Source organism: Rhincodon typus, chromosome 5, assembly GCF_021869965.1.
Source record: "Rhincodon typus isolate 14 chromosome 5, sRhiTyp1.1, whole genome shotgun sequence".
NCBI classification, from domain to species: domain Eukaryota; kingdom Metazoa; phylum Chordata; class Chondrichthyes; order Orectolobiformes; family Rhincodontidae; genus Rhincodon; species Rhincodon typus.
Window position 1 is genome coordinate 82,650,240 of NC_063336.1, and position 27,197 is coordinate 82,677,436.

Here is a 27,197-nt window from a genome sequence, read left to right on the forward strand (position 1 = left end):
TAAGCTAGTTTACTCTCTTAATCTATCTTACTTTTCTTTATAGCTTTTTTTTGGCTTTCTGTTGACCTTTAAAGTTTTCCCGATCTTCTAGTTTCCCACCGGTCTTTGCCACTTTATATGCTTTATTTTTTAATTTGATAGCCTTCCTTACTTCCTTAGACATCCATGGTTGATTACCCCTTTTTCTACAGTCCTTTATTTTCACTGGTATATACTTTTGCTGAGCACTTTGAAAAATTGTGTTGAAAGATTTCCACTGTTCCTCAACTGTACCACCATAAAGTCTTTGCTTCCAGTCTACTTTAGGCAACTCCTCCCATATCCTATTGTACTCTCCTTTGTTTAAGCACGTGACCCTGGTATTGGATTTTATCTTCTCACTTTCCATCTGTATTCTAAATTCAACCATACTGTGATTGCTCCTTCCAAGAGGATCCCTAACTATAAAATCATTAATTATTCCTGTCTCACTACACAGGTTCAGATCTAGCATAGCTTGCTCCCTCATTGGCTCTGTTACACACTGTTCAAGAAAACTATCGTGGATACATTCAATGAAATCCTCCTCAAGGCTGCCTTGACTGACCTGCTTTGACCAATCAACATGTAGATTAAAATCCCCCATGATAATTGCCGTACCATTTCTGCAGACATTAATTATTTCTTTGTTTATTGCCCACCCAATGTGATGTTATTATTTGGTGGCCTATAGACTACATCTATCAGTGACCTTTTCTTCTTAGAATTTCTAATTTCTACCCTAAAGGATTCAACCTTATTCTCCATTGAACCTATATCACCTCTCACTACCGCCCTGATGTCATCCTTAAATATCAGAGTTTGCCCCCCCCCACTTACCTTCCTGTCTGTCCTTCCAAATAGTCTGATACCCGTGGATATTTAATTCCCAGTCATGACCATCCTGCAACCATGTCTCCGTAATGACTACAAATCATATTCATTCACAATGGTTTGTGCTGTTAACTCATCTACCTTGTTTTGAATACTACAAGCATTCAGGTAAAGTGCCTTTATGCTAGTTTTTATACCTTCCACTTGAATTCTAACATCTCAATTAATAATACCTCCTGAGTTTTCCTTCCTTTTAATTTCTTTCATAATCTTCGATGCAGTTAAACCGTCCAGCACACATGTTAACCTGCTGCTTTGTTTTGTATTTACCATTATACTTCCTGTCGTTTCCCCCTCCCTTGCCCCCAGTTCACTATTTTAAAGTCCTAGTGACCTATTTATCCTTTTTGCTGGAACACTGTTTCCGGATCAGTTCAGGTGGAGACCGTCCCAACAGTACAGATCTCTCCTGCTCCAAAACTGATGCCAATGCCCCATGAAATGGAACCCCTCTTTCCCACACCACTCCTTTAGCCACATGTTTCCTTCCTTAATTTTCTTCTCCTTAAGCCAATTTGTACATTACTCGGGTAGTAATCCGGAGGTTATAACGCTTGAGGTCCTGTTCCTTAATTTTGCTCCTAGTATTTGATAATCCTCAAACAGGTTTCTCATCCTAGCCTTGCCTACGTTGTTTGTCCCAACGTGGACCTCTACAACTGGATCCTCGCCCTTCCGCTCCAATATCCTTTCAAGCCGATCAGAGATGTCTCTCACTGTAGCACTGGGCAGGCAACACACCATGTGGGACCCTCGATCCTGCTTACAAAGGTACTATCAATCCCCCTAAAATAGTGTCCCCTAAAAGTACCACTTGTCCTTTTGCTCCCTCAACTGGCTTCCTGTACCACAGTGCAGTGGTCAGTTGGCTCATCATCTGTACACCCCTTTTCCTCATTCTCACAGGAAGCAAGTACCTCATACCTGTTGGACAAGGTCAAGAGTTGAGGCTCCTTCATTCCTGAATGCAGGATCATCCTACATGCCTCACTTGCAGTCACACCCTGTTGTCCCCAGTCCCTGACTGAATTTGAAGTACCTAATTTACCAGATGTGACTGCCTCCTGAAACAAAGCATCCAGGTACTTTTCCCCTCCCGGATGTGCCGCAGTATTTGAAACTCAGATTCTAGCTCATCAGCTCTGAGCTGAAGTTCCTTGAGCAACCAACAGTTGCTGCAGATGTTGTCAATGCAGCTCACAATACGAACTGCCAGCTCCCACATCATATAGCTTCAATACCTCACCTGCCCAACCATCTCCACTTAGTTAATTACTGTATTAATTTACATAAACATATTAATAATTCTTTATTGTGTTCTATTTCAAATTTAGTGCAGATTTCCTACCAGCTAATCAGGTCACAGCTTCTCTGTGACATCACTCCAGTTTATTTTACAGCTACAATATGCCCCAAGCTCAGTTAGTTTTATACTGACTCTGTGCTGCTGCTCCACCCACCGACTGCTCCCTGCAGACTAGACACCATATATCAAGGGTAGAGTCTGGTATCGGTCCAGGGGCTTAAACACAGCCAGCCTACCACTTGAGGTGTCCAAATTAAGCAGATTCATATCTCTGCAGTCCAGGGAGTGGGCCACTCTCAGCCCTGTAAGTCCAGCTCAACTAGTCTGGAGATCCTCAGTATGTCAGCTGCACAGATATCAGTCAGGTGGGGGTGGGTGGGGAGGGGGTTGGGTGAAGGTCGGGTGGGGTGTGTTGGTGTGATATCTACTCTGGTAGGGGAAGTCAGTTGTAGAGATTGGAGACAGCATGCTGGGATGGAGAGGCAATAATTGTGAAGAGGGGCAGTTCAACATATAAGGATGGGAGATGATAGAACAAGGCGTATTGCTGGCTTTGATTAAGAGAGTACATGACATGACTTGGAGTACTGTGCTGGCTACTCAGGGGCATTTGGCTAGACATGTAAAGTGTGTCCTACTCAGGTGCCTTTGCACTCTTACACCACAGTCTGGCACCTGTCCAGCAGACAGTGTGTGTGCTGAAGCTGGCTGTCCATAGCAGCTGCCTACCATTCCATGGAGACAGCCACATGCTCCATTGTCAGAGGCAGCATGATTCAAATAGCTTTGGTAGCATGGATCAGTACTTGGAACTACAATGTTGTGGCCATTACAGAGACTTGGATAACACAGGGGCAGGAATGGTTGTTGGATGTTCCGGGATATAGATGTTTCGAAAGGAATAGGGAGGGAGGTAAAAGAGGTGGGGGAGTGGCGTTGCAAATCAGGGATGGTATCACAGCTGCAGAAAGGGATGTCATGGAGGAGGGTTTGTCCACTGAGTCAGTATGGGTGGAAGTCAGAAACGGGAAAGGAGCAGTCACTTTATTTAGGAGTTTTCTATAGACCCCCCAGTAGCAACAGAGACACTGAGGGATAGATTGGGAGACAGATTTTGAAAAGGTGCAGAAGTAATAGGGTTGTCGTCATGGGTGATTTCAACTTCCCTAATATAGACTGGACCCTCCTAAGTGCAAATAGTTTGGATGGAGCAGTTTTTGTCAGGTGTGTCCAGGAGAGATTTCGGACTCAATATGTAGATAGGCCAACTAGAAGAGAGGCCATATTGGATTTGGTGCTTGGCAATGAACCAGGCCAAATGTCAGATCTCTCAGTGGGAGAGCATTTCGGTGATAGTGATCTCAACTCCCGGACCTTTACTATAGTCATGGAGAGGAATAGGAGCAGACAGTATGGGAAAGTATTTAATTGGGGGAGGGGGAATTACAATGCTATTAGGCCAGCACTGCGGAGCATAAATTGGGATCAGATGTTCTCAGGGAAATGCACGACAGAAATGTGGAGGTTTTTTAGGGAGCAGTTGCTACAGGTACTGCTACAGAGTTGCTACAGTGGTTTGTACCACTGAGGCAAGGAAAGGATGGTAAGGTGAAGGAACCTTGGATGACAAGACATGTGGAATACCTAGTTAAGAGAAAGAAGGAAGCTTACTTAAGGTTGAGAAAGCAAGGATCGGACAGGGCTCTAGAGGTCTACATGGTAGCCAGGAAGGAACTGAAGAATGGACTTAGGAGACCTAGAAGGGGTTATGAGAAAACCTTGGCAGGTAGGATCAAGGAAAACCCCAAGGCGTTCTGTGCTTATGTGAGGAACAAGAGAATGGCCAGAGTGAGGGTAGAGCCAATCAGGGATAGTGGAGGGAACTTGTGTGCAGAGTCACAAGAGGTAAGGGAGGTCCTTAATGAATACTTTGCTTCAGTATTCACCAGTGAGAGGGACCTTGACATTTGTGAGGACAGCATGAAACAGGCAGCTATGCTCGAACAGGTTGATGTTAGGAAGGAGGATGTGCTACAAATTTTGAAAAACATGAGGATAGATAAATCCCCTTGGCCAGATAGGATATACACAAGGTTTTTTTGGGAAGAGGTTGCTGCCCCTTTGGCAATGATCTTTTCGTCCTCATTGCCCACTGGAGTAGTACCAGAAGATTGGAGGGTGGCACACATCATTCCCTTGTTCAAGAAAGGGAATAGGGATAATCCTGGAAATTACAGACTGGTCAGTCTTACTTTTGTGGTGGGGAAATTATTGGAGAGTATTCTGAGAGATAGTATTTATGATTATTTGAAAAAGCACAGTTTGATTAGAAATAGTCAGCATGGCTTTGTGAGGGGCAGGTCATGCCTCACAAGCCTTATTGAAATCTTTGAGGATGTGACAAAACACATCGATGAAGGTAAAGCAATGGATGTGGTATATATGGATTTTAGCAAGGCATTTGATAAGGTTCCACATGGTAGGCTCATTCAGAAAGTAAGGAGGCATGGGATTAAGGGATATTTGGCTGACTGGATACAAAACTGGCTGTCCAATAGAAGACAGAGCGTGGTAGTAGATGGAAAGTATTCAGCCTGCAGCTCAGTGACCAGTGGTGTTCAGCAGGGATCTGTTCTGGGACCTCTGCTCTTTGTGATCTTTATAAATGATTTGGATAAGGAATTGGAAGGGTGGGTTAGTAAGTTTGCCGATGACACGAAGGTTGGTGGAGTTGTGGACAGCATGGAGGGCTTTTGTAGGTTGCAGCGGGACATTGACAGGATTCAGAGCTTATCAAAGAAGTGGCGGATGGAATTCAACCCTGAAAAGTGTGAAGTGATTCATTTTGGAAGATCGAATTTGAATGCAGAATACAGGGTTAACGGCAGGATTCTTGGCATTGTGGCGAAACAGAGGGATCTTGGGGTCCACGTCAGTAAAGAAGGTGTACGGTGTATTGGCTTTCATTGGCAGGGGAATTGAGTTTAAGAGGTAATGCTGCAGCTCTATAAAACTCTGGTTAGACCACACTTGGAATATTGTGTTCAGTTCTGGTCACCTCATTATAGGAAAGATGTGGAAGCTTTAGAGAGGGTGCAGAGGAGATTTACCAGGATACTGCCTGGACTGGAGGGCAGGTCTTGTGAGGAAAGGTTGAGGGAGCTAGGGCTTTTCTCATTGGAGCGAAGAAGGATGAGGGGTGACTTGATAGAGGTGTACAAGATGATGAGAGGCATAGATAGAGTGGATAGTCAAAGACTCTTTCCCAGGGTGGAAATGACTATTACGAGGGGGCATAATTTTAAGGTGATTGGAGGAAGGTATAGGGGAGGTGTCAGAGGTAGGTTCTTGACACAGAGAGTGGTGGGCGTGTGGAATGCGCTGCCGGCAGCGGTAGTGGAGTCAGATACTTTAGAGACTTTTAAGCGACTCTTGGATAGGCACATGGAGGATAGTAAAATGTAGGGTATGCAGGGTAGTTTGATCTTAGTAGGATAATAGGTCGGCACAACATCGTGGGCCGAAGGGCCTGTACTGTTCTATGTTCCATGTTCTATGTTTGTAGATTCCTCCAACTTTTGTGTCAATTTGTCCCGTGCCTCCGACAAACTTGCCTGTTGGCTTTTGTGTATAGCTGTGCATTTGGATGACATTATGAACGGCCAATTGCATCGGGTTTCCTCCTGACTGGGGCTAAGCAGGTACCTGGTCTCCAGAAGTCCTCTGAGTACTAACAACCTGGGGCATTTCTTCTCTGCTGTTTATGGAGCTGTGGCGCCAGAATGTGGTCTCAACTCTAATTTACACAATATATCAACCAAAATGTCAGTATATAAACTGGTAGAGGTACCTTGCCATACACTCTCTGTGAGATTTGTACCTCTTCCCCAGAGGTGGAGGAATGTGCTGATGCCACTGGTGCCTACAAGAGACAAAAGAGAGAATGAATTGCATAATGTGGGTAGAGGCTTGCATGTTTATATTACATTCACAGTGGTAGTAATGGAAGAGCAGCACAGTACTTAACAATGATTGTTACTTGGGTGAGGGGATATGGAGATCTTGACTTCAACACATGGGCCAGCCTTTAACCTTTCCTACTAAGGTAAGGATCCTGTCTCATAGGGGCTGAGGACGTGAATGCTGGGCACCATATCACCTGTGTTGGCCTTCTCACCCAATAGTCGTCTGTTTTCTCCTGGAACGAAACAACAGGTTGAATCGGGTGAGATGCATAAGGTTGGCACAGCCGTTAATGCTGGTGCTGTTGGGGCAAGTATGGTGAGATGTACCAGGTGACTGAATAGACAACATAGAAGCCTTAGTGTGAGGGGTTCAGGTGAGTGAGAACGAGTGAGGGAAGATGTTGCATGCAATAGTGACAAAGGTAGACCTTGAGCCTTGGTGGGAGCTGAGTGCAGTAGCAAAGTTAGAGTGAATGTGAGGCTACATAGAGAAAATGCTGGCATTTACCCTTGTGAAGCAGAGAAAGTCATTAACTTGTAGCAGTGCTGAACACTTCTCCTCGCATTGACATTGGTGACAAATTCAGACCAGGTTGGTACGACTTGTGTCGTGTCTCCTTTGCTGGTCCTGAACAAAGAGGACAAACTTCCTCTGCACCACCTCATTAACCAGGACCTCCAGGTCCCTGTCGGCAAAGCAGAGAATTTCCATTTCTTTGTCATCATTGGGGCAATTTACACATGGGAAATGTAAAGGACAGCTCCTGAATGACAGCACAAGACCCTGTGCACAGCTTAGTTTTAAAATTGACACTGGGAATCTCAGGACAGCCTCGCAGTAGCAAGTACTTCTCCTGCTGATTGGTACACGTGGGTTCCAATAGAGGTGTGGTACATAGCTAATTAAGCAAGCTGCGGAAAGTAGTGTGAGAAAACTTGCTAGAGCTCTCAAAGAGAAACTCTTCGTACAACACCCTGAAATTGACATTTGGCTGATTTTTGGTAAAATCCATCCCCTTGATTCTAAACTTAAAAGCATAGTTTTAATTTATTTCCTTAGAAATTATAGTTCTGGTGAATGTGTGCTGTAGCCCCTGTAATCCATCTTTTCAAAACTAAATCCACTACTCTAAAAAAGATCTGACCAATGCTTTGTGTAACTGAAATATCAATTCTTTATTTTTGTATTCCAACCCCATTGAGAAAAGGGCCAACATTCTGTTAGGAGATAGCAAGATCTGCAGATGCTGGAAGTCAGAGTCGATACAGTGTGGAACTGGAGGAACACAGTAGGTCAGGCAGCATCAGAGGACCAGGAAAGTCGACATTTCAGGTCGGCACCCTTCATCAGAACATTCTGTTACAGATTTTTACTACTACTTGTACTTAGACACTAGCTTTAAATGGTTTAAACTTACAGACACCCAAAATCCTTTGCTTCTCCAAGAAAGTATTCTGATTTGTCTTTCTCATATACAGACTGATTGAGTTACTTTCATTATGCTGAACTCCGTCTACTATTTGGTCTGCATTTATTTCTTTGCAACTATCTTCAAAATATCAACAAAAATCACTACGTTTTGCGCTTAAAAATGAATTTTGTTTTCTATTCAGCAATGAACTAGTAGTGAAGGACAGTCTGATTTAACAAAGGGATTCTCAGTTGTATGCCTCAGGTGAGGGGAGAATCCTGTATGCTAACCTCAGCTGGTGCGGAAATTGAAATTGAACCCATGCTGTTCATGTTACTCCGTATCACAGACCAATTGTCCAGCCAACTGAGATAACCAACCCTAATTTTAGTGCAATAATAAGTAGTTGAAGGTATAATTATTAAGACCACATACCTCAGATCTCATGCCATAAGGTACTTGTAACTTAGATTGACAATACTTTTCCCAAGTTATAAATTGAATTTTGTGTAATACTTAAGTAAATTAGTTGCATTGAATCAGTACATAGAATGATGCTGCAATATTTCAACTTGGCCATTTACATTTCACAGATGGGGGGCACAATCTGACTGTTCTTTTACTTGGGTCTATTAGTTAAATTGTGTACACTGATGATTTAATTATTTTTTGCAGGGGACAAAAGGTTCAAAAGGATCAAAAGGAGAGGTAGGCTGCCAAAAGAGGCTACCAAAGGAATTCTTCGTTTTTTAAATGTTATAAATATTATAAAATTACAATACAATCTGTGTTATTTTTTTCATCTTTTTCTTCTAGCCTGGAGAACCTGGAGCATCAGGCACTGCAGGCATAAGAGGTCAAAAGGGTGAACCTGGTTTACCTGGCAGACCTGGGAATCCAGGGCCCAAAGGAAACAATGGACTTCCAGGACCACCAGGTCCAGAAGGAATTTCTGTAGGGATGCATCTGATTTTATTTAGATATGATTTATTGTTTAGTATGCTCTTACTCATTCCTAATTCCAAACTGTTTTAATAGGGAAAAGTCATTTCAGATGAATACATCCGACAGGTTTGCATGGATGTGCTAAGAAGTGAGTATAAGGTTTAATTGTTCCAAACTTAAAATAATCTAAAGTTAGTTAAAATGTTCATAATAAAGAAAATTTTGTATTAATGCTAATTTTATTAAGAAAGAATTCAGTGCTGGATTTTCTGGTTGAAATGTATAAGGAGACATAATTGGACAAGAATTAAGGATTTCACTTATATGGAGGCATTAGAATAAAATAAATTGTCCTCCATCAAGCAGAAAAAGTTAGGGGAAGATCTATGAGTGGTGTTCAAAATCATAAACTTTTTTAATAGATTACAGAAGATGAAACGATTGACTGGTAGATAGATCGCTAACCAGAGGAGACAGATTTTAGATAATTGTTGGAAGAACCGGACAGCAGTGAGTTCTTTATAATGCAATGAGTTATGATCTAAAAGGGTGATGGAAACAGAATTAATAATAATTTTCTGAAGGAAATTAGATGAATACTTTGAGCAGATATTTTGTACTTGACAGTGAGAAAACAGCAAAAAAACTTAAGTATTTTGTCTTAGTGGAGAAAAGTAAAAGTGGGATTGTAGAATTAATTAAAGAGGATGAATAGCAGCTATAATTGGATGTAAATATTCAAACTATGTTAAAAATGTTAATGGGGCTAAAAGTATAAGAATTGCTGGGACAAGGTGGTATACATCTCAGCCTACTCTGTAACAAGTTGTGTAGGGGAATGTAGAGATAAAGAACATAATTTTCAAGGAATTTCTGGGAACAGGAATTGTGCCAAATGGCAGATATTAGATCCTCTAAAATATGAAGGGTAAAAAAGGCTAATCTAGAAAATGGTAAGGTAGTTTGATCCTGTTGGTTGTGGTTCTATAATATTTTTTATGTAATTCCAGAGGAAATAGTAAAATAATGGCAATATTGCTCGGCTTGTAATCAGAAGCTTAGACTAGTGCTCTGGGGACTTGAGTTTGAATTTCACCACAGCAGCCAATGGATATTTAGTATCAGTTAGTAAATCTGGTATTGAAAGCTAGTCTCAGACTTAACAACTAACATCAGTTGTTTTAAAAGCCACTAAGTTCACTAATGCCATTTAGAGAAGGTAATCTGCCTCCTTGTTTCCTTGGCCAATGTGTAATTCCAAATCCACAATAGCATGGTTGACTCTTAACTGCTCTCTGAAATGACCTAGCAAGCTGCTCAGTTCAAGAAAATAAGAAATGGGCAACAAATGCTTTTCCTGAGATGCCTGCATTCCATGAAAGAATTTTTTTTTAATGAGTATAAGCACTAGGCATGAGTTAATCAGGGTAAATCATCATAGATTCGTAAAGGGTTGATCATGCTTGATGAATGTAATTGCATTTTTGAGGAAATCATAACATTCACAAGTCATTTAAATTTGGTGAATTTCGTCAATGTGGAGTTGCAGAAAGAAAAATAAGAAAATTAATTCATGTAATATCTTTCATCACCTCAGGATATCCCAAAGCTAGTGAAGTACACCATTTTTTTGCTGCTGACTAGTCACAGAAATTAGCCCTTTTATAGCAGTCCCTTATGGCTAGATAATAATTAGCTGCAACTGATAGGCAGTTTCTGATAAGTGATGAATAATTTTCAGTTTCTTTACAGTTCTTAGAGCTCTAAGTTCAAAAAGTTAAACTAAAAGTCAAATTTCAGTTAGAACTACTAGTACAACCTACCAGAGATTCCAATTTGGACCAACTTCCCAACCTTTAGACTATTTTTACACAGCATTTTGTTCTGACCACTAATAAGCTAACAACAAATTAATTACAGTTAACCTGTGTTGTTTGTTGAGGGAAGAATGTTGACCAGAATATCAAGAAAATCCTTTTTTTTTTGTGGATAGTGCCGTTGGATTCTTTTAAGCACAACTCAGTAGACAGACTGTACCTCTGTCCATACAGATGTCCCTCAGTACTGCACTAAAGCGTTCTTAGAATCCCTACAGTGTGGAAACAGGCCTTTCGGCCCATCAAGTCCACACCGACCTTCAGAGCATCCCACCCAGACCCATCCCCCTATAACCCACCTAACCTCCACATCCCTGAACACTATGGGCAATTTAGCATGGCCAATCCACCTAGCCTGCACATCTTTGGACTGTAGGAGGAAACCGGAGCACCTAGAGGAAACCCACACAGATGCAGAGAGAATGTGCAACCTCCACACAGACAGTTGCCCAAGGATGGAATCGAAAATGGCCCTGGTGCTGTGAGGCAGCAGTGTTAACCTCTGAGCCACTGTGCCACTCTGACATTGCTTGTCTTTTTTCTGTGCTTAATTCAATACTCATACCTAAAGCTACAGCCTTTGAACTTGGACAAATCTGGTACTTACTAAGCCAAAGTGACATTAAGACAGAAATTCTAAAGTAATTTTAGTTCAGTGATGCTAAAGATAATCACACATATACACATTAACTTGGTGATTCCATGATATCACAATCTGAATGGTGAACGGCTCCATACGAAGCAAGGTTGGGATAAAAGGAGCCAATATTGTATACATTTCCCAATCTACACTCTTCAGTTCCCCTTTGGAGCACAGGATCACACAATCACCTCTCTGTATACTATAAAAGTGTATGTGTATCAACATTACTATTTGATTTAATTCTTGATTCTTCATTTCCATTCCATATTATTAATCATATTAGCCCAGTTGCCTTCGGTTTTGCGTGACAAAAGGAACGAAAACTGTTGGCATTGTCAGATACGCAATGGTTCACCAGGACCAGCAGGACCACCAGGACCACCAGGACCTCCTGGACTTCAAGGTCCACCTGGATTCCCAGGTTTGGATGGTGAACAAGGTCAACCAGGTCATTCGGGTTCACCTGGTCTTCCAGGTATTCAAGGACTCATGGGTGAGTTTGACAAAAATGTTGGAATTCAATTTAAGATAAAACTCATTATTCATATGCATCACTTTCATTTTTCTTTGGTTCACATTTCATGAATAAATTGTCATATTTCAATCTGCTTTTTCCTTCAAAATGAATTAAAAATGCAAATTGGATATTATTACAAACGAAGAACTATTGGTTATTGACAGAACGAACTAGATCACAAGCATAAAATAAAACATAAACTACGTTTGCTAGAAATCTGAAACAGAAACTGTATTGCTGAAGAAACTCAGCAGGCCTAGTAGCATCTGTGGAGAGAAAGCAGAGTGAAGAGTTTGAGTCCAGTGACTCTTCTTCAGATCACAAGACTACCTTTTAAATGTGTCATCCATTTTAAAAATAGCAGAGAGATTAAAGTAATCCTGTGTCTTGATGATTATAATTTACATTGCACAGAATTGTGGTCAATAGCACAGAAACAACTGCTCTATGCCAGTGTTTACAAGCCTTCACACATCATAATTCATTTAACTAGCAACGTATTTTTCTATATTTTCCTCCCTCAAGATCTTACCTAGTTCACTCTTCTCTGGCTCCTCACCTTACCTCTTGCTTATGGAATGATTACCCTAAAGCTGTTCACCACCACTTGTCTCTCTCAAATGGAAAGAGATGCCTATGGTCCTTTATGGCCTATGAGTCCTTACCTACAATGTCATTATATTTTTCCATCTTCAAAACAATACAATGTTAAGTTATGCTGAACTTTACAAGAACAGTCACACATAAGTACATTTGTTTTTCAACTTGGATGAAAATGGAATTTGCATATAAGTAGCATTACAACACATTGATAGTAAACCAAACCAAATCAGCCAGAGAACAGCAAATTTACAATATTCAATTACCCTAAAAACTGCCCAATTGTTCCTAACAGATTTTACAAACAACAGATCTTAGACACTAAGTTTATAACTTAAACAAAACTTAACAATTTAATGTTAATATTGTAACTTTAGCAGGACTAGGCCGCCCCACAAAGTAGTCTAAGTTATATCTATGATTTAAACCCAACCTTCCTTGATCACAAGCCCCCACACACATGCACACAGACAAACAGACACAGTTAAGATTAAATTGAAAACTTAATTTGCCAGCTCAATTAAGCAGTTTCAGATGATGGGTGCCAAGACTTCATGCTATTCTTGGACAATAAGTTGTTCACAGGCATGACTATATGTCTAATTTTTCTGCTTCACTTATTACTTTAGAATTACAAGTTGGAAGTGACCTGAGTGCAAACGTTTCAGTGGTAAACTCTTCCTTTTGTGCACAATTTGCCTCTTAACATCTGTGAGAGGAGATCTGCACCATGATATAGTAAAACACTTGGGTTCTGAAGAAAAGTCATATTGGACTTGAAACGTTAACTCTGTTTCTGTCTCCACAGATGCTGCTAGACCTGCTGAGTTTGTCTAGCACTTTTTTGTTAAAGATTTCCAGCATCTACAATATTTTTCTTCTATTGTAAGATGCAAGACATTTCTTCTTAGGGTTTCTCTGAATACTTTTCTAAACCATAGAATAGGACAACACTAGAGGCTGAATTTTCCCATTCTTTGGACAAATTTATTTTTGGTGAGATTCTTGGTGGATGGTCCACCATGGCCCATGCAGATTTTTCACATACAATTTTCTGCTTTGCAGTGCATTAATTACACATCTCATAGAATCGTGTGACAGGACAGGCAAAAGTACTAGGCGCTTTGCAAAGTTCACGCTGCTGGCACAATATTTAAATCTCCACTGCCCTTCACACTGTTGTCCTGGACTGTTATCCCCATGGAAATGGCCTGTGGATGGGGTGGTGGAAAGGAGGGCTGTGTTTTCTCCTGCTGACTAACAAAGGTGGCTATGCCACCAGACTCAAATAGCTTGGACCAATGTGGCAGCTGGGTCAGTGGAATATCCCAAATAAAACTCAAGGCAGTTAATGATCCCCTAAGCCTTCGTCTTCCTCGGTTACCTCATGCTCAGTGGGCCACCACTCACTCTTAAGTCTGCAACGGCACACATCTCTTATGAAAGCCTATAGACTACAATTCCCTGTACTCCATGCATTATGTCCACTCAATATCTCTGACCCAACTTATCCTTAACCCTTCCTGCTCTCTGCACTTCCTCCGCACTCACTGAGGACACCTTACCTCTTCTCCTGCTCAGATGAGGCAAAGTAACTGGTCTTCCATCCATTTCAATCATACTAAAGCCCTGCCTTTGTCTCATTGCAAAAAAAGTGGCCTACCTCCTTGACTGTTCGTTGGTCCAAACTGTGACAGACTGCCTGCCACTCCTCTGCATTAAAAAAAACATGCTTTTGAAAAGTAGACAGCTTTCAAGTAAAGTGAATGAGTGCTAAGAAAACAGAGAATAATTAATGTAGTCTGCTAACCAACATTCCCACCAAGCTGTGTACACACACAGCCGCTCCAAGGTTCTGTGCACAGCAGTCAGCAACAGCATAGTGATCACGACATTGACTTCCTGTTCTGAAGGTTGCTGCTACATATGGACCTTGCAGTCCCATATAGGAAGAAAGAAAATTAGAGGGAATGCTGCTACTGACACCCACAAAACACTCTCAGTTAACATGTGCAAATTGTGCATGGCAGTACCCCCACCAGTACTGCTTGTGACATCTTTCTGTTCCATTCATTCATATTTATTTTACATATTTGGTCTCTGCCCTATTTTTACTGGCAGAGCATTTCACAAAATGTGCATATGTAATGTGAATCATTTGGATGTGTCAAGAGACACAGCCAAGAAAGTAAGTCAAGAGCATAGGAAGCATCCTGTGTAGATTCATGAGATACATGTGTGTCCCTGTGGACAAAGTGAAGCATGTTGGTCATAATTGTCCCTTCACTCCAAAGTGAAGTCCTGAAGGGCTGAAGTAGTGTGTGAGTTGATCCTGACGCAGCCGTGGTTTTGTAGTGAGGCTGGTAGTTTGGCAATGCCCGCTTGCCTGGAGGAAGAGAGTGGTGTCCCTGAAGCATTCAGGGAATTGCTGATGAAGGTGAAGTTTTCTGAGGATCCAAAGAAGCAAACTGTGAGCTACTGCCACCGGATAATTACTCTGACTTTCATGTCGGGAATTGGCACCCTCTTGTTTCTCATGAAAGAGAGGCGGGTTGGGAGCTGCATAGAAATGAGACAAAATTAGCTAACAATTAAATGTAAATAATTAGTGAAATTCAGAGTTCTTGGTTTAAACCTTGAGAGGAATCTCCAACAGCAAGAATCTGATTTGTCAACTTCACTGTTTTTTCGACTTTCTTGCCATTGTCCATACTGCTCAAGGCATAGAGAATTCCAACCAAGGTGACTGAGATACGCTGATAAGAAAGAAGGAGCTTGCATTTATACAGTATCTTGCACGTCCTCAGAATGAACTTAAGTGCTTTACAGCCATTGAAATAATTTTGAAGTGTAATCGAGGTATAATATAGAATTGCGTTGTCTCTCTCGTTTAATTTAGGATATAAAATAACTTATAAAAATCAATAGAAATAGTCTAATGTGGAATAGTTTCATTTGGCCGCAGCTAGTTATTGCTGACTTTTTTTGCTTAGGTTACACAGTTTGGAGGTGTTGAAAATCTGAATAAACATCTAATGCACTCCTGTCACATGAGCCAGTTGGTTGAGGGTGGAAATTACAGGAAATTAGATAAATTAAGTTTCTATCTCACAGGAGGTGCCATTAAGGTGAGGAGAGACTCACCGCTCAGAAGTTTCCACATTTCAGATCTGAGAATTCCCTAGTAAAGCCAGTAAACATAATGGTTACATAATGGTAAAATGGCCAGCAGATATGAAGGCTAAACTGGGGAACCAGATACCCTGATTCCCTGAAATGTTTTCACATCTTGTGCCAACTTTCAGTCACTTTTATAAGGACTAGGAGAGTGTTGATGGAGATATTTATTATGCCTTTAAGGATAATTGAGGGTAGGATTCCAGCATCCGCCTTACTCCTTCCTCAACATGGTCATCCTTTACCAGGATTACCAGAATGGTGTACATGCAAACTTGAATGATATAAGGTCACATCCCAAAGAATCTGTAACCAAAAGAATAGATGGTAGTTGGAAAGAGCACAGGAGACTCAGCAACTCCTGTACAACCATGAAGTGTGACGCTTCTTCAACTCAATCAAAGCCATCTATGGTCCAAGTGCCCAGGGATCTACTCCACTGAGAACCAAACATGGAGAGTCGCTCATCAAAGACCAATAGGCAGTCAACACCCACTGGACAGAGCAGTTTGAGGATGTCTTCAACCAAGACACAGTCCTCAACGCAGGTGCTCTCAACACCATTCCGCAACATACCATCCATCACTGTTGACACACCTCCAACCTCGAGAGGTTGAGAAAGTTATCTGACAGCTGAGAAACAACAAGGCCTACAGCCCAGCTGGAATCCTCACTGAAGTACTTAAATAAAGCAGAAGGCCACTCTTGTCACAAATCAACATCCTCATCACCTTGGTCTGGAAGGAAGAGGGCCTACTGGGACATCTCAGAGATGTTGTAATTATAACCATCTTCAAGAAAGGAAACAGGTTCAACTGTGGAATTTACAGAGATTTCACTACTGTCCACTACAGGAAAGGACATTGTGAGAATCCTCCTCAAATGTCTGCATCCAGTGGTTGAAGAGCTCCTACTAGAGTCTCGATGCAGCTTTTCCCCATCAAGAGACATGATTTTCAGAGCACGACAAATCCAAGAAACATGCAGGGAGCAGCACTGACCTCTGTGTACAACCTTTTTCAATCTCTCAAATTGGGTTGCCCGCAGAAATTCATTACCATTCTCTGCCTGCTTCATGACGACGTGCAAGCTGTGAACCTCACCAACGATCCACCACGAACCCAATAAAAGTTCAAACTGGAGCTAACCCACAGGACAAGTGAGAAACTGTTCAACCTTTCATGCCTTCTGGCCAGAACCTAGACCACCTCAGCCTCTGTCATCAAGCTGCTGTACATAGTCAACATCTGCATGTGCACACACTCAAAGGCCAAGCTACGAACCATCATCGATGCATTCACCAAAGCATATGAGAGAATGGGCCTTGGACTAAATATTCGAAAAGCAGAGGTTCTCTACCAGCGCGTGCCTGCTACACAACACTGCCTGCCCCCCCAACCATCAAAATCCACAGTGAGTCATTGGACAAAATGGATCATTTTCCATATCTCAGAAGCCTCCTCTCAGTGCAAACAGATGTTGACAATAAAATGCAACATCGATTTCAATGCGCGAGTCTAGCCTTCAGATGCCTGAGGAGCAGAGTGTTCGAAGTCTGACACCACAACCCAGCTAATCATCTACAGAGCAGCCATGGTCCCACCCACTTAAATTCATCAGACACATGGACCATGTACAGCAGACACCTCAAATCCCTGGTGAGTTATCATCAGCTCTGCCTTCAGAAAATTTTGCAAATCCACTGGCAGAATAGGCACACCAATGTGAGTGTCCTCTCCCAAGCCAATATCCCTAGTATCAAGGCAATAGCTACCTACGATTAGGTGCAAATGGTGGGCCGTATTGTCTGCATGCTTGACACAAGACTCTACTCTGAGCTCCGCAATGGTATGCAATCACTAGGAAGACGGGAAACACTACAAGCACACTCTAAAAGCCTGCCTAAACAAATGCAACCTTCCTACCAATACATGGGAATCGCTTGTCTTTGAATGCATAAACTGGAGAAGAAGCATCCATGTAAGCATCATCAAGTGGAGCACGTGGAAGCCAAATGCAAGCAGAACAGAACAGAGTATTTAAATGAAGAAAAGACTGCAGAAAACTGCAACACAAAGGGACTTGGGTGTACACGAAACTTAGAATGCTAGCACACGAGTGCAGCAGGTAGTCAGGAAGGTTAATGAATGTTGGCCCTTATTTAAAGGGGATTAGAGTATAAGAGTAGGGAAGCCTTACTGCAACTGTACAAGAGACTGGTGAGACCACATCTGGAGTGCAGTCAGCAGTTTTGGTACCCTTAAAGACAGCTATTGTTTCATTGGAGTCAGTTCAGAGAAGGTTCACTAGGATGATACCTGGTATCTTCTTATGAGCAAAGGTTAAACAGGTTGTGACTCTACTCATTTGATCTCTTTGAAACATATAGGATTCTTAAGGCATTTGACAGGGTAAGTGGTGAAAGAATATTTCCCCTCAGAACCTAGGAACAGAGCTCCTCAGGAGATACTGGGGAAGCATGTTAGTATCTGCACAATATATGCCACTACTCAGGCTAGCACAGTTCAGTTATTCCCATGATTAATTGTTCTGAAAATCATAAATCAGTCGGCCAACTTATTCCAATTGCAACCAGTGCTTCCAATACCCATTTTTAGCCACTAACAGTCCTCATTAGCAGCTATTCATTCTCCCAGGCCTTAGCTTGCCCAACAGTTCTTTTTTGTACCTGGGCTCCATCTCCCTCTTTATTCTTTCTCCCTCCCCCCACCTCTTCTCTAGTATATATACCAACCCTTTTCTAGCTACAATCAGTTCTTAAGAAGAGTCACTGGACCTGAAACATTAACTGTTTTCTGTCCACAGATGCTGCCAGATCTGTTGAGTTTTTTCAGTGATTTGCGATTTTGTTTCTGATCTCCAGCATCCGCAGATCCTTGAGGTTTTTTTCTTCTAATACCCTATCCCATTTTTGTCTACAAAGGAATACATATTATTTATTATGATGACATCATAAGGTCCCTTCCATTTTGGCACAAATTCTCACTTTCTACACTAGATACTTCAACCTGTTCTGCTCCTGCCTTGTCATGTATGATCTGCTGATCCCTAAGTTCTTGTCTCAATCTATTCAGCTGCTTGCACAACCTTCTTACAAGTCATTTAACTCTTTCTCTTATGGGTCCTACTTCCTCAGTACCAATCATAACATTCCCTGGCAATCTCTTTGTCCATTAACTCATATGCAGTTCACCCATTTGTTCTACAGTGTGGTGCCCTGAATGCCATTAGGCTACTGGATAACAAATCTGCCCATCCCTGCTATCTCCTGGCTGGCTTTAGAAAATGATAGCTTTCTCTCTCGCACTTATGTCTTATTCTAGACATTAGCCAGTCTCCAGCATGGTCTAAGTTTCCCAATCTGTGCAGTTTCAACAGACCTTCTTTGCTAGCATCTCATGAGTGTCTGACCTACTGCACAGCTTTGGCTATCTATTCCCACAAGTCCAGTTCTACCTCTTCACCCAGTTCCTCCTGTTCTAAGCCTTCCTTCACATTCTTTAGATCTCACCCATATCTATCTAATATGGCTCTGTTTCCTGACTATGCATGGTAAATTAAAATATACTCACCTGAATGCTGTTCTGGAGATTTGACACAAAATCCAGCCAACTATGCCAGATTCTGTTCTCACACAACTCAACAAATACATTGGAGACTTCAGTGCAGATCATCAATCATTTATTATCATATGTGTGCAGGGAGTTAATCTTATCAGCATATTGCAACTCAGCAAGAATACAGACATCTCCAAGCTTTATTAGAAATATTACAAGAATACAAATTCAATTCCTGCAGTGCATCGTTGAGGTGCTTCATACAATTAATTATTGTCCCACAGAATACACAGCCATTGTTCATATTTCCGGTTGATAGTGTAGCTCATACTCTCACCTGAATTCCTAGCTTAGACTGACCGTATATTTCATTCGTTATCCTGCCTTTGTACATCTGTGGTTCCCATTTGCTTTTACTACTACTGATAATATAACTGAAAATTTTAACCCTTACCGAACTAAACTGATTCAAATTCTTCACCAGATTTTGAAGATCCATTTAACAGGATCTTGATAGATTGTGTAGGACCCCTTCTTAAAATCAGATGCGAGAATGAGTATCTTTTAGGAACGTCAATGTGATACTATAATCCATGCTGAGCGTAACATGATCCAGATCAGCGTGCATTTCCAGCAGCCACCGAGCATTCTGTTAGACCTGGGTCTCCAAGGAGGCTGCCATGCTTTCCATGGAGCCAGCCAGGCACTTGCATGCTGGAGCCACCACACTAGTGAGAATATTGAAGGAGTCCTCCATCTTTCATTCCAATCTGGCAGTGGCAAGGCCACACATCTTAATGAACACATGATCCATGTAAATTATAGATCTAGCTTGCAAAATTCATGAGCTGAGAAGACCCTAATTATGTGAGATGACTTGCTCCAGAGTTCACTCCATGAAACTTGCTCACTGCCACTCTAATTTCTAATGGGAAAATCTTGGCCGTGGCTTTCATTCTTTTATTCCAGGTACAGTGTTCCTTGTTTTTTTCCAGTGTGGTACTCCTTATTTTAAGTTCAGTGTTCATTGTTTTTAGATATAGTCTTCATTACTTTATTCAAAATGTTGTGCTCATTGTTTTATTTCAGGATCGGTCTCTGTTGCTTTGATCTCTGCAAAGTTTTTTTTTAATTTGCACGTGGGTGTTGCTGGCAGGGCCAGCATTTATTGCCCATCCTTAATTGTCATTGAGATGGTGATGCTGAGCTGCCTTCTTGATCCCGCAATGCTATTAGGGAACGAATTCTTGGATTTTGACCCAGTGACAACAAAGGAACAACATTATATTTCCAAGTGTAGATGACGAGTGTCTTGGAGGGGAGTTTGCAGGTGGTGGTGTTTCTATGTATCTGCTGTCATTGTCCTTCTAAGTGGTCAAGGTCATGGGGTTGGAGGGTGCTATCTTAGGATCTTTGTTGTATTTCTGCAGTGCATCTTGTAGATATACACGCTGCTAATGAGCAGCAGTGGTGGAAGAAGTGGATGTTTGTGAGTGTGATATCAATCAAGCAGGCTGTGTGGTCCTGGGTGATGTCAAGCTTCTTGAATGTTGTTGAAGTTACACTCATCCAGCCAATGTGAAGCATTCCATCGCAAGAGTATTATTCAGTGTTGTATTCTAGGCATAACAGTCATTGATTTATTCTAGGCACACAGACTCCATTGCTTTATTGTAAATGTAGTATTTTCATTGTTTTATTTTCAGTATAGCCTTTTATTATTAGTAGTGGAGTAGTAGATGCTACATCAGAGTGTTTTAATCTTTTATACCATTAGTGATGTTATTATCCACGATTGTTTTTTCACAGGATTCCCTGGTGAGAAAGGTGAGAAAGGTGATAGAGGAGTAGGTTCCCCTGGAATGCAAGGCCTACCAGGACCATCAGGTACTGTAAAATGTTACAGTATATTTCGTTTTCATTATTGAACATTGAATACAAAGAACACATAACAGCATTTTAAAGCATTAATGGTCAGATTAAAAAATACAGTGAAGACTTGTAAGTAGAACTCATTTTCTTATCAACACAAGTTTTCAGTGGAATTTTTAAATGATTTGGGAAGTGGGAGTAAATGAACACAAGTTATTCATTCCTGATGTTTCTTTTAACTTGGGCTCAAATGTCTTGTGTAAAACCAGCCATACAGTCAAATGAGACAACTGACCTCCCAATTTATCATTGTTCTTATTATACATTTTAAAAGTTAATTTATCAATATTTGTATTTAGTAAAAAAATTAAATTTTAAAGCTATAATGTTTTAATTGTTTTACGTCCTGGTGAGCCCGATTCTACAAAACCATACTACAGCCTTTACATTGGTTTTATTTGGAAGCTGTGATTGACTTAAATCCTAAACAAAAACAAAGAAATCTAAGACAAAAACCTGAGACATTGAGATTGCTTTCGTTCCACAGCTGCTGCCAGACCTGCTGAGTTTCTCCAGCAATTTCTGTTTTTGTTTTATTTAAAGCCATTTTACTTAAGGTTGTGATTTTCAGGAACACAACACTAACCTTAAGTGAAGACTTACTATCATTTTTAAATGTAGTAAATATTGCAAGACTATCAGTGCAATTAAAATTGAGTGTGTGGAAGATGCCAGACCTGGAGGAGCAAGAGGTTTCAGAGGATTATGTAGCTGGAGAATCATACAGAGATCAGGAGGGATGATATCTTGCAGGTATTTGAAAAAAAGACTGGGAGTTTTAAAATAGTGGTGCTGCTCAACCAGGATTCAATATGTCAGTGAGTATTGATGAGTGCAGTTTAGGATGTGAGCATCAAAAGATGGAATCTTAGAGCTTTCGAGACAGGAAGAAGGGAATTTGGAAAAGTTGCATTTTGATTCCACGTGTGAACAATCTTGCTAGAGGTAGGGACTGACCACCACTGGCTACTTTCCCAGGAGCTGCAAATAACTGGTTAAGATCAATTAAAAACCTACTTGAAACAAATTGGCAGGAGATGCCAATAGGCAGCCTCCAAAAGGCAAGCCAGAAGAACTAGAGACAACAAGGTGCAGGGCTGGATGAACACAGCAGGCCAAGCAGCATCATAGGAGCAGAGAGGCTGACGTTTCGGGCCTAGACCCTTCATCAGAAAAGGGGGAGAGGAAGGGGGTTCTGAAATAAATAGGGAGAGAGTGGGAGGCGGATAGAAGAGGGATAGACGAGAGGATAGGTGGAGAGGAAGGTGGGTGGGAGGAGGAGTATTCTAGGTAGCTGTGGGAGTCGGTGGGCTTGAAATGAATATCGGTTTCTAGGTGGTTGCCCGATATGGAGACAGAGAGGTCCAGGAAGGGGAGAGAGGTGTTAGAGATGGTCCAGGTAAACTTAAGATTGGGGTGGAAGGTGTTAGTGAAGTGGATAAACTGTTCGAGCTCCTCGTGGGAGCAAGAGGCGGCGCCGATACAGTCATCAATGTAACGGAGGAAGAGGTGGGGTTTAGGGCCGGTGTAGGTACGGAAGAGGGATTGTTCACAGAGAGGTCCAGGAAGGGGAGAGAGGGCCGACTCCCACAGCTACCTAGAATACTCCGCCTCCCACCCACCTTCCTGCAAAAATGCTATCCCCTATTCCCAATTCCTTCGCCTCCGCCGCATCTGCTCCCAGGATGAGGCATTCCACTCCCGTACATCTCAGTTGTCCTCGTTTTTCAAGGACCGTAACTTCCCCGCCTCGGTGGTCGAGAACGCCCTCAACCGTGTCTCCCACATCTCCCGCACCTCATCCCTCACACCCCGTCCACGCAATAAGAACCAAAAAAGAATCCCCCTCGTCCTCACGTACCACCCCACCAACCTCCGGATCCAACGCATCATCCTCCGACACTTCCGCCATCTGCAATCCGACCCCACCACCAAAGACATCTTTCCCTCCCCACCCTTATCTGCTTTCCGGAGGGACCACTCTCTCCGTGACTCCCTTGTCCGCTCCACACTCCCCTCCAGCTCCACCACACCCGGCACTTTTCCCTGCAACCGCAGGAAGTGCTACACCTGCCCCCATACCTCCTCCCTCACCCCCATCCCAGGCCCCAAGAAGACTTTCCACATCAAGCAGATGTTCACCTGCACATCTGCCAATGTGGTATACTGCATCCGCTGTACCCGGTGTGGCTTTCTCTACATCAGGGAAACCAAGCGGAGGCTCGGGGACCGCTTTGCAGAACACCTACGCTCGGTTCGCAATAAACAACTGCACCTCCCAGTCGCGAACCATTTCAACTCCCCCTCCCATTCCTCAGACGACATGTCCATCCTGGGCCTCCTGCAGTGCCACAACGATGCCACCCGAAGGTTGCAGGAACAGCAACTCATATTCCGCTTGGGAACCCTGCAGCCCAATGGTATCAATGTGGATTTCACAAGTTTCAAAATCTCCCCTCCCCCCACCGCATCCCAAAACCAGTCCAACTCGTCCCTGCCTCCCTAACCTGTTCTTCCTCCCACCTATCCCCTCCTCCCACCTCAAGCCGTACCTCCATCTCCTACCGACCAACCTCATCCCGCCCCCTTGACCTGTCCGTCCTCCCTGGACTGACCTATCCCCTTCCTAACTCCCCACCTACACTCACCTTTACTGGCTCCATCCCCGCCTCTTCGACCTGTTTGTTTCCTCTCCTCTGTCCCTCTTCTATCCGCCTCCCACTCTCTCCCTATTTATTTCAGAACCCCCTTCCCCTCCCCCTTTTCTGATGAAGGGTCTAGGCCTGAAACGTCAGCCTCTCTGCTCCTATGATGCTGCTTGGCCTGCTGTGTTCATCCAGCCCTGCACCTTGTTGACTCGGATTCTCCAGCATCTGCAGTTCCTACTATCCCAGAAGAACTAGAGAAGCTTCCTTTAAATTTTACCTTATCCTCATCCCAGCTCCTGAGCCACAGCTGCTAGAAATATATATATCGTGTTATAATCCAATAGGGTCTGACCCAGTTTCAAATCCCACCAAGCTATAGAGAGTGGGCAAGTGGTGGATGATTGGTTCATGATTTTGACAGCCGTTTGTGGTGTCTCCTCCGAGTAATGTCCCTACATTGGAGCCAAGAGGCTTGGATTCAAGTCCCACCCGCTCCAGAGGTGTGTAATAATGTCTCTGAATAGGTTGATTAGAAAATATCTCTGAAAGGATCTGCCTGAGACCAAATAAAACTAGGGGTCAGGTGATGGTGATGTGTTAATTGAGAGGTAATTGTGCAAGCACCTGACTGGCTGTTTGTCTATAAAAATAAATAATATATACTATATAGGAGGAACAAGTAATCAATTTATTGGGAATTTGTGGACTGAGGAGTGTAAATAAAGCTCTGACCAGAAATGTATATGACCAGAGGAGATAGCAAGAACTGCAGATGCTGGAAGTCAGAGTCGATACAGTGTGGAGCTGGAGGAACACAGCAGGTCAGGCAGCATCAGACAAGCAGGAAAGTCTGCATTCTGGGTCAGGACTGGGGAGGGGTAAGGAGCTCAGAAATAAATAGAGGGAGGGGGATAGGGCTAGGGGAAGGTAGGTGGGGTGGTGATAGGTGGGTGCAGATCATGGAGACTGGTCAATGGGAAGGGTAGGGCAGATAGGTGAAAAGGAAGATGGACAGGTTGTGTCAGGTCAGGGAGGCAAGGATGAGAGGGATGGCTGGACATGGGATGAGGCCAGGGGTGCAGAGATTTTGAAGCTAGTGAATTCTATGTTGAGGCCATTGGGCTGTAAGCTCCTGAGGCGGAATATAAGGTATTGTCCTCCAATTTTCGTGTGGCCTCATTGTGACATTGGAGGATGCCCAGGATGGATATGTCGCCAAGGGAGCGGGAGGGGGAGTTGAAATGGCTGGCAACCGGGAGGTGGTGTTGATTGGAGCATTTAGAGCGCAGATGCTCCGCAAATCGGTCACTAAGTCTGCGCTTTGTCTCTCCGATGTAGAGGAGACCACATCGGGGGCAACTAATGCAGTTTGCCAGGTTAGAAGACATACAGGTGAATCCCCGTTGTATACAGAATGATTGATTGTTTAGGGCCTTAGATGGAGATGAGAGGGGAGGCATAGGGGCAGGTGTATCACTTCCTGCGGTTGCAGGGAAATGTACCAGGTGTGGTGGAGTTGGTGGGGAGTGTGGAGCGGACGAGGGAGGTGCAGAGAACGTGGTCCCTATGGAAAGCAGACAGGGGTGGGGAGGGGAATATTTCATTGGTGATGGGGTCTGATTGCAGGTGGCGAAAACGGTGGAGGATGATGTGTTAGATTCGGACGTTGGTCGGGTGGTATGTGAGGACCAGGGGGATTCTATCCTTGTTGTTGAGGGGAGGGGGCAGAAGTGTGAGAAATGCAGGAGATGCAGTTGAGACCACATACTGTCTAACCAGTATTTTACCTCTGTTATTTAACAAATTGCTATAGCTGCAGGACATACTGACAATAACACCCCAGCAACAATGTGTAACTATACTTATATCATCTCTTGAAGCCTTAAGAGAGCACCTCTATCTTGTGGTGCACTCACACAGTCTCCATGCTACATCAACAGTGCACATCTCACTTAGTGCGACTACCTATTCAAAGCCTTGAACACCCTAATTGATCCTCCAACCACTTCAGCCTACCCAAAGCTCTGAATTGGATGCGACTCCTGAAACACATAAATAAGTATATTAATTGGCTGCCTCTGGGATGGTCATGCAGGAGACAGGACTCTTTCAGGGTCAGGATCCACAAATTGTTTTAAATAGAGGTTGGAACTATATCAATAATGTTCCGAGTTTTGGATATACCTAAGTTTATGGAAGGTAGAAGGTACAAGGTTATTCAGGAGAGCACTGGAATAGACCAGACTAAAAAACCCATAGTTGAGAGTTTCCGTAATAAAGTGCACATGTTGGCCTTGAAAAACATTGTGCCAGTAACCTGGGAGATGCACTCATGGGAAGAAAATCAAGGAATCCTTGAGATGTCACCAGCAGATCCTTTAAAGAAGCCGGAGAAACTATTGATATATCATGCTAAGGAAGCACAGTCTCTATTTGTCATAACTATGCTGCCAGACACGCTGAAGTTAGAGTCGTAGAGCTGCACAGCAGGGTAACAGACTCTTCTGTCCAACTTGTCCTTGCCAACCAGATACCCTAAATTAATCTCGTCCAATTTGCTAGCATTTGACCCATATCCTTCTAAACCCTTCCTATTCATATACCCATCCAGATGCCTTTTAAATCTTTTAATTATACCAGCCTCCACCACTTCCTCTGGCAGGTCATCCCATATACGCACCACCCATTCTGCGAAGAAGTTGCCCCTTAGGTCCCTTTTAAATCCTTCCCCAGTCACATTAAACCTATGCCCTCTCGTTCTGGACTCCCCCACCATGAGGAAAAGACCTTGGCTATTCACCCTTTCCATGCCCGTTATGATTTTTAAACCTCTATAAGGTCACTGCTCAGCCTTCAACGCCACAGGGAAAGTCGCCCCAGTCTTTTCAGCCTCTCCCTAAAGCTCAAACCCTCCAACTGTGGCAACATCCTTGTAAATCTTTTCTGAACTCTTTCAAGTTTCACAACATCCTTCCTATAGCAGGGAGACCAGAATTGAATGCAGTATTCCAAAAGTGACCTAACCAATGTCCTGTACAGCTGCAATATGAACTCCCAACTCCTATACTCAATGCACTGACCAATAAAGACAAGCATACCAAAACACCTCCTTCAAAACCCTGCCTACCTGCCACTCTATTTCAAGGAACTATGAACCTCGACTCCAAGGTCTCTTGTCCAGCAACACTGCCCAGGACCTTACCATTAAATATATAAGTCCTGTCCTGATTTGCCTTTCCAAAATGCTGTACCTCACACTTATCTAAATTAAAATCCATCTGCCAGTCCTCAGCCTACCGGCCCATCTGAACAAGAACCCATTGTACTCTGAAATGACTTGCTTCACTGTTCACCACACCAGCAATTTTGGTGTCATCTGCAGACTTACTAACCATACCTCCTATGTTCACATCCAAATCATTTATAAATGACGGAAAGCAGTCAATCCAGCACCGATCCTTGTGACAAACTGCTGGTCACAGGCCTCCAGTCTGAAAAGCAAACCTCTATCACCACTCTCTGTCACCTACCTTCGAGCTAGTTCTGTCTCCAAATGGCTAGTTCTCCCTGTATTCCATGTGATCTAACTTTGCTAACCAGTCTACCATGGAGAACCTTGTCCAATGCCTTACTGAAGTCCCCATAGATCACATCTACTGTTCTGCCTTCATCAATCCTCTTTGTT

General features: G+C 42.8%; 1 protein-coding gene across 1 annotated transcript in view; it reads left to right on the top strand.

Moving 5' to 3' along the window:
• Positions 1-27,197, top strand: part of LOC109917058 (collagen alpha-1(XXI) chain-like) — a 107,736-nt gene that overhangs the window by 65,446 nt on the left and 15,093 nt on the right. Inside the window, exons 3-7 of the mRNA XM_048597079.1 lie at positions 8,271-8,303; positions 8,412-8,549; positions 8,634-8,688; positions 11,344-11,553; positions 20,742-20,819. Coding sequence (XP_048453036.1) covers positions 8,271-8,303; positions 8,412-8,549; positions 8,634-8,688; positions 11,344-11,553; positions 20,742-20,819 — 514 coding nt within the window. The remainder of the gene's footprint in view (positions 1-8,270; positions 8,304-8,411; positions 8,550-8,633; positions 8,689-11,343; positions 11,554-20,741; positions 20,820-27,197) is intronic.